Below are 8,799 nucleotides of genomic sequence, written 5' to 3' on the forward strand. Positions count from 1 at the left end.
TTAATTAATTCTTTCACTGAATAACAAAAAAGCATAAATGTTTAATGTAAAAAAAAAAAACATATTTCCTTCTGTTTGCTGTAAAATGAAAGTATTCTCCACCCTTTCCTTTCCAAAAAAAGTCCCATTAAAAACTGTAATCTTTGGGTTAAAAATCAGAACTGTGGCTTCGATATTCTTGTGATAGTCAGAGCCTGGAGAATAGGGAGGAATTCCCCCCTTAAGGGATTTTGTGTGTGTGTGTGTGTGTGTGTGATGGTCTTTTTTAGACAGTTTTTTTTATTATTATCATTATTATTATCATCTCACCTAAATGTTTGCTCAGTCAGTGTATTTGTTTTTACAATAGTAACATTTTGTTTTAAATATAAATGGAAACAATATTTATGTAATTTACATGACTACTCACTGAGACAGACATTTTTTTAAATGATTTTGTGTGCAGGATTCAAGAAATGATCAGTGTATATTATGGAGGAATGCACAGTACATGTGGAGGTATATTTTTACATATGTAAAAATGTTGTTTGTGGACTACAGTTCAGCGTTCAACACCATAATTCCTTCCACGCTCACCTCTAAGTTGGAGGTCCTAGGTCTCAGCACACCCCTGTGCCAGTGGATTTCCAACTTCCTGACGGACAGACCACAAGCCGTACGGATGGGCAAACACACCTCATCCTCCATCACCCTCAGCACTGGAGCTCCTCAAGGTTGTGTTCTGAGCCCCCTGCTGTACTCGCTGTACGCTTATGACTGTGTGGCCACTTCCAACTCCACCACCATCATTAAGTTTGCTGGTGACACTGTTGTGTTGGGCCTGATCTCAAACAACGACGAGCCGGCCTACCTACAGGAGATTAAAAACCTGGAGAGCTGGTGCCAGGTGAACAACCTACTCCTGAACATCAGCAAGACTAAGGAGTTAATAGTGGACTTCAGTACAAAGCAGGAGCGGTCATACCAACCGACCACGATCAGCGGAACCCCAGTGGAGAGAGTGGACAGCTTCCAGTACCTAGGTGTTCACATCACGCAGGACTTGACTTGGTCCTGTCATACCAACACCCTGGTGAAGAAGGCCCGGCAGCGTCTATACCACCTGAGACGCTTTAGGGACTTTAAACTTCCCTCTTAGGTGCTAAAGACTTTTTACACCTGCACCATTGAGAGCATCCTGACACGTAGCATTACTTGCTGTTTCGGGAACAACACCATTCAGGACAGGCGAGCCCTCCAGAGAGTGGTGCATTCAGCTGAACGTACCATCCACACCGAGCTCCCTGACCTGCAGGACATCTAGAGCAAGCAGTGCCGGATCAGAGCCAGGAAGATTGTGAAGGACCTCAGCCATCCCAACAATGGACTTTTTTCTCTGTTGCATTCAGGGAAGCGCTTCTGCTCCATGAAGGCAAACACAGAGAGAATGGGGAGGAACTTCTTCCCACAGGCCATTCGGAGTCTGAACCAGAAAACACCTAGAACCTGATACGGATACGGGGACTCTCTCTGCTTTTTTTCATCACTTTTCATCACTTTGCACAACCTCGCACATTTGCACAAACTGATACTTTGACACTGGACTGGCACAAGTCACTTTATACAATTATTCCAGGACATGGACACTTCTAAACACTGGATCACCTCAATATATGCCATATACACATACATCCCTTCATGTTCATGTCTGCATTTATGTGTATATGTGTGTATATACCACTTTGTTGTATATATATATATATATATATATATATATATATATATATATATATATTTGAAAAATTTGAATTTGAGGTGTAGCCTCAGTCGCCCTGCAGTGCTGTGTGCATGTCATTGAGGAATATACAGGGTTGTTTTATCTAGTTGTTTTAACCAAGATTATACTGCAAGATATTTTTTTCAACTACATTTAAGTTCCCTGTTATAGGCTAACTTGCAATTTTGCAAATTCCCATATATTCCCATTAATTCCCATATATTCCCTTTAATTCCCATGGAAAGTTTCCAGCCGTGAAATTTGCAGCCCTCGTCTTCCCTTACAGTTTCATTAAAATGTGTCAGTTAAATGTTTATCAGTGTGTATATTTTAGTGATTTTGGTCAAATTTAACATTTTAGAAAATCAAATAATCAAATCTCCACTAAAATATTGAATATTAAACACAAACTCTTTTCTGCAGGCAGTGCAGCCTGTGTGAAAGTCTACACTGAAGCCTCTGATACAGCACTAATTGTAGCTACTAAAGCCTTCACATAATTTGTGTGTTAGATGCAGTAACTTTTAATGCGATGGAAGATTTACTGTTGTTTGACAACAGGATTTTAAAGAGTACTTTTGAGTCCCATTTTGAGCTAGTAAGAATCATCTCAGCATTTATTGAACAGTGGGCTCTTTGCTTGTTGAGCTTCTCTTTATAATGATAGGTAGACCTCTCAAAGTGATGAAACCTTGTAAACACCTACCAGTCCATAAATCAGGAATGAAATGATGAACTGAAACATATCATTTCAATTCACTTGGAGCATGCATTAGATGTAACACCCTAAATAAGCTATACAAAGTTCTGTTTGCTTCTTTGCATTAATTACAAAAGAATTCACATCACTGACCACATCAAACCTTGACTTGAGGTGGTTGGGTGACAAAACAGCAGAAGACCACATCAGCCAAAGAACAAGAATCTAAGGATATCGTGAGCACACTGGAAATGGACAGCTAAAGACTGGAAAAAAGACCAATCAGATTTGTTGTTGGCTGTCCAAAGAGTGGAGACCCAATATGGTCTGCTGCTGCTATAGCCCATCCACTTCAAGGTTCAATGTTTTGTGCATGCTGAGATGCTGGGCCTTTTTACTCTGATCTCTCTTATTAACAAAGCATTTCCACCCATAGCTTTTGCAAATTGAATGCCCTTTTCACACCATTCAGTGTTATTCAAATCATAGATCATTCTCCGTTTAGAAAATACACAATCCAGCCCACCTTGTGCAACCATAATCAAAGTCACAGTGATCACACTTTTTTCTTTCTTTTTTTTTAATTTTTTTGTTTGACCTGAAGCTTTTGAATTGAATATGCATTATTATTATTATTTTTTTTGCTTTACATTGTTGCCACGTTTTGCTGATGAAAATGTACAGTGAGAGTATGTACTCTTCCCCATGAGGAATACTTTGGCCCTAGTTTGTCCACACTTCAAGAGGACCCACAACAAAAAAAAGTCCATTGCTAAGCCACATGACAATTTTTTAAATAAAAATGATTTCAAGTGATTGAAATCATTTAACAAGATATGCTAAGCCTAAACTAATGGAAAATATCTTCTTATAGTGTATTTTGAGGTGTTTCTATTTTATCCATATATTTGTTCAAATCAAATCAGTTGACAATTGCCTAACAATTAGTTTAATATGTGTTTGTGTCGGCATGTGTGGATCAGAAAAATAATATGATTGCCATTTTCATTGCGTTCAACAATTAATTAAATATATACTGAACCAAAGATGAATGAATTCATAAATTGAAAGAATTATAAATTGAAAGAGTTTCCCTTTTAAATACATTTATGAACCACAAGAACAGTAAAACTAATTTAGGATGCAAAAGAAACTCAACCCGTTACATTTATTAATTCATTCAATCAACTCCAAAAACAACATATTAGCATCTGTATACTTTTTTGAGAATTTTTAAAATTTTGTTTGTGGGGCAGTTTGAATTACCCTTACACTGCCCCTCAAATGCCTACTCAAAAAAAAAAAAAAGATTAATCTTGTCCACAGGGCAATTAGCTACTGCTGCTACCCCTACAGTACTGTAACAGCACTTGTGTCATACATGATGATTTAACAGTACTGGGGTCATACATCATGGTACCATTATTTTACTATGGGACCTACAGACACATAACAGAGGTAAACTATCCAACTTAATATTATTATTTATTATCAGTGCAATTAAAGACTAAAAAGGTAATAAAAAATAACTGAATATAACTGAACCAATAATACATCATGACACCATGTATTTCAATACATTATGTTAGAATGCATAGTGATCAGATCCTCTAAAACATTTCATAAAGAGATACCCAAATCTTTAATAGTAATGCTCAATATTGCACCACTATTCCAGCATTCTGTTATATGACTGCATGTTTTTGGAATTTTATTTATCTGCAGCAATCATGCATAGTGTGGTTCTATGTGAAAACCTCAACAGTCCATTATACATTTAGAAAACCTTTATTCCTCCAGTTTTATTTCCCTGACTGCATGCTGGAGGGGGCTGTAGTTGGGCTGGCACAATCTTTGCGAGCTCGTTTAGGGCTTTGGCCATAACCAGCTGAGTGATTGAAAGTGGGATTACTGGGTAGACATGAAGATGATGTTGACTGTGTGGAAGATGAACTGCAAGTGGAAGAGGATGCTTTGAGTTCTAGCCATTTCTCTCCAAGAGCCTTGGCAAAGTGGTCATCCACAGACACGCTGATAGAGATTTTCTTAGAGGAATGTTTCTGATAGTTCACCCCAAGGCTTCGCTGGAAATGTTCCTCAACGTTATCATAACTGTGCTGTGTTATAACTGTACAATGGGAACCAACACAAAATGAGATTTAGAATAGCACATACACTCTATGGCCAAACGTTTTTAAGCACCTGACCATTACATTTATATGTGCTTTTTGAACCTTTCAGATTTAGTACCCTGTAACTATACTCTGTTGGGAAGGCTTTCACTAGGTTGGTAAGGGCAAAAATCAATTATGGTTGATTTTGGTTGGCCTTTCAGCTAAAGAGCATTAGTAAGACTAAGCACTGACATGTGAAAAGCCCTGAGGCATGTGTAGGTTCCAATTTATTCCAAAGATTTTCTGTGTGGTTGAGGTCAGGTCTCTGTGCGGGCCACTCGTGTTCTTACACAGCAACCATGGAAAACCATGACTCTATGCGCCTCACTTTGTGAGACGGGGATTTGGCATGCTGGAACATGTTTGTCCTTTGTTCCAATGAAAAGAAATTGCAATGCTACAGTAAACAAAGGCATATTATACAATTGTGTTCTTTTAAGTTTGTGGCAACAGTTGGGAAAGGCCCATATATATGGGTGTGATGGTCAGGTGTCCAAAAGCCTTTGGCCACATGGTTCAGAACTAGATTTAAAATTGTATTGGTGTGTGTTGATCAAAATGTTGAATGTATTTGATTTTCTAAAATGGCTGTGCATAAATAGAGATGTTGTACTGGGAAAACAGCCCTTAAAGATAGATAGATAGATTCTTATATACATACCAGTGGGATGCTTGCAACAGGCTACTGGCATACAGGCTGCCTTTGTTGATGAGACACATGTGATCACTGAGGGACGAACCTGCAAGTATATGGGTTGATACAATGTAGAAATTATAGTAACACTATAATGGTAACACCATAAACTATTTATTTCTGTAGCAGATTGTTTTGTGCATTTTCTTTCAAGAAGAAAAGCTAGCTAAAGCTTTTAGTGTTCCTTCAGCCACAGTTTATTTATTGTTTTAATCAGAATAAAACTATTTCTGTAGCAGATTATTTAGGGAATTTTCTTTCAAGAAGAAAAGCTAGCTAAAGCTTTCAGTGTTCCTTCATCCACAATGCCACCAACGGATCAATAACAACAGTGGTCTGTTGGAACTTGTTGACAGCATTCCTCCACCCATTGCTTACATTTCATCCTGAATCAGGCTGGATTACATATCTTGAACAAGCAAAGGCCTGTCTGAGCCCCCATAAGCAGTCTTGCTTGATACCTATCATGCATTCTGCTGAATCTCAGACAGTGGAAATAAGTAAGCTTAAATGGTTTTTGGAAAGATCCTGAAAATTATTTAAAAAATATTAGCATATTATCTGCTTACTAAAAGTACTGCCATAATTAATCTAGTGGTTATTTGATTCTTGTATGAGGTTTGTGGTTGAGTGTGGGTGAAAGGTAAAAGGAAGGCTTTTACGTTCCTGAAATATACCTCTAGGATATTTTAATTTTATCTTCTACCATTTTGTTTGGTAATGTTTTCCAATGCCTTATAAACTATTTTGCAGAATGTATGGTTAATTGATTACTTGGATATGATTTGATTATAAATGGTCATATCCAGAGTACAACTGTCTTATGTTCAAAGTCTAATGTCTACTGTCCAATTTGGCTGTGTTATAGTGTTTGGCAGACTGTAGGCAAATTTTAATCTGATTAAAATAATAAAAGAATTAAACTGTATCTAATCTGGCCTGCTTGGTTGTCTACTGGAATGTTTAATGTTGATAAAAAGCTAGTAAGTTAGTTCACTATGTACTATATGTATAATTTTTATTTCAGTGCTGCTGGAGGTAATTACCTGTATGTGTCGGACTCCGTTTTTATTGTTTTTATCTTCTGTCTCTGCGTGCATTTTCTTGACAAGGGCAAGCGGCTCATCTATAACTGCATTAGAGCTAAGGTGAGCCGGACTTGCTGTGGGGCTCCAGGTGGATGTAGGACTCTCAGGCACGTTGAATCGCGATGTCGTTCTGTCAGCATTGACCAGGCTCTTGCTGAGGGCCCTCTTTCTTCTGAAACCAAATCATTATTATTAGCCACCATGAAAGTCTTTGGATAATCTGTGGACAGCTCCTTTAAGAACAGTAGATGTTTAGTGCTTTACCTCTCTTCCAGTGTTCGTCCTTGTTCTGAACTGTGCTTATGTTTGAATGGGTGAGCAGCAGTCACTCTGATTCTGTCACTGGTTATGTGACGGAACCGGTCCTCACTTCTCAGGTGTGGCTGACCTATGAGATAATAGAAATACAGCTTATATTACACACTTTTTTTTCATCAAGGTATGGAAAACAAAATAAAAAAGATGTAAACCTGTGTGTATGTTAAAGAATAACAGACAGATCACCCAGTCATCATTACATAACCAGGGACAAATAATGAAAGCAACTGGCAGATATATTAACAACCAACTTAATTTTTTAATCTTTTCAATTTTTCATGACCAAAAATAACATAATTGTGGGAAAACATTGTTATTCCCTCATAATAATGTAAACTCTGTTAAGCTGCAAAACAAGATAGACTGGATGTATGAGTATTCCGCTGGAACCTGATCTGACTCACTACTAACGGTAAGTGTCATAAATGCAAAATACATCATTAGCAACATAAAAAAAAAAAGTCTTAAAAACAACCTGAAATAATTTTATCCACTAGAGAATTTTCCCTTGTTGTCACAAGATAGGAGAATTGCGAGATAAAGCACTTCCACAGAGTGCTACTTCATTCCGCTATGTTCAATCAAAATCATGATAATGACAGAACCATCTGTTCCAAACTGAAATAATTAGATGCTACCTATGTTTTAACATTATATTATTTCAGCCTGATGATAGCAAAGAAACTGACATGTTTAGATGAGAAACAGTAAATAGATTTTAGGCAATACGCCTCAAAACATTTTTCTACATGATTTAGAGGACAAACACATTTGATATTAGAATGTATAGGGTCAATAATGAGGAAAAGCACCACAAGATTTGTATAAGTAAGTGAAAAAGAGCTTTATAATTTTAAATATCAAACAATGTAAATGCCTAAGTGAGTGTTTTGGGTGGAAATCTTGACAAAGAGCACAAGACCAGTCCCCTCACTCATAGGAATACATGTCAAATATATTCCCTATGTAGTGGAGTGTTACAGACTGACATGATCAATAGGAGGACAGAGGAGTGGGTGAAAACCACACCTTCCAACACGGTGGTTTTCTAGTGCCTGAGGGAGGATTATTTTCCTTGAATGCTTAGACAAAAAAACAGACCTTACAAATCTAACACTGGCTATCTACCTATTAACAGCATAAACATCTGTCATATATTTTCACTCATCTCAACAGTCTTAGATAAAGTTACATACAAAATAAAAGATAATTAGCTTTCTTATCTCATCAATTCTTATAGTTATCACATCAATATTTTAACTTAGTTTAGTTAGTTTACTCAAACTCATGTAATTTAAAGCAAAATTTCTGCATATTCTGTTAGCAATTTCAGTTCACAATGCCAAAAGGCATTTACCAAAAACAGTAGCTGCTAGCAGAAAAACAAGTAAAGAAGTTAAGATATTAAAAAGTCCATGTGGTAGAAAATAATTACCCTCTAGGATGTAAACTTTAAAACCGCTGCTCATCCGAGTTATGTAGTGGAAATTTGTGACAGCCATGACTCCAGATCCTTGGTTTATAGATGTCCAAGGCACTTGGTAATGGATGGCAAAAGAACTCCACTTGAGCTCTGTGACTACTGACACTGTAAGGAACTGAAAGGGTTAGGATCTCTGAGGACCTTTACTGCACTCTGTATAATGATTGTAGCCTCTACTGTGTTGTCTTTCAGTAATTTCATTGGCTGTATCAAGCCCAACCCCTTTTCCCTGCTTCTTGGTATTTGTCTCCTTCTATTTACAAGATGCTACTTCCACAGGTTCCTTAAGGGAGGAGTCTAGTAAGAAACTGTGAGTTACTTTCAATCTGTCACCCCTCTTGTGTCTCATTAGTAATAATGTAAACATGCAAAATACTGTTTAAATGAGCATAAGTATCTTTTAGGTATCATATATGCCAAAAGTTGGAGGCACTAAAGACTAATGCTTTACCTTAGTATAGAAATTCAACACTATTTTCCCTGGATCCTGCTGGAATCCACAAACAAGTCCTGTTCTGCCTTTATTTCCTTTTTAAGAGTCAGCAGCTGGTGACAACCCTTCCTTTGGGGCTAAACTAAAATCTTG

The 8,799-nt window shown here is 37.3% G+C and overlaps 1 protein-coding gene across 2 annotated transcripts; it reads right to left on the reverse strand.

The window, feature by feature from the left end:
* Positions 1 to 1,731: 1,731 nt before the first annotated feature.
* vgll4l (vestigial like 4 like) lies at positions 1,732 to 8,381 on the reverse strand. Of its 2 annotated transcripts, none has more exons than XM_058389765.1 (5): positions 8,166 to 8,381; positions 6,677 to 6,800; positions 6,371 to 6,581; positions 5,292 to 5,370; positions 1,732 to 4,584 (listed from the first exon to the last, which is right to left on the reverse strand). In XM_058389765.1, exons 1-5 carry the CDS (start codon positions 8,230 to 8,232, stop codon positions 4,259 to 4,261), a joined length of 807 nt encoding a protein of 268 aa, XP_058245748.1. In that variant the 5' UTR covers positions 8,233 to 8,381; the 3' UTR covers positions 1,732 to 4,258. The 2 variants fall into 2 exon arrangements, with proteins under 2 accessions (XP_058245748.1, XP_058245747.1); XM_058389764.1 differs by having other exon boundaries at positions 6,371 to 6,584; positions 8,166 to 8,379.
* Positions 8,382 to 8,799: the final 418 nt, after the last annotated feature.

The sequence above is a fragment of the Hemibagrus wyckioides genome, linkage group LG05, assembly GCF_019097595.1.
Source record: "Hemibagrus wyckioides isolate EC202008001 linkage group LG05, SWU_Hwy_1.0, whole genome shotgun sequence".
In the NCBI taxonomy this organism is placed as follows: Eukaryota; Metazoa; Chordata; class Actinopteri; order Siluriformes; family Bagridae; genus Hemibagrus; species Hemibagrus wyckioides.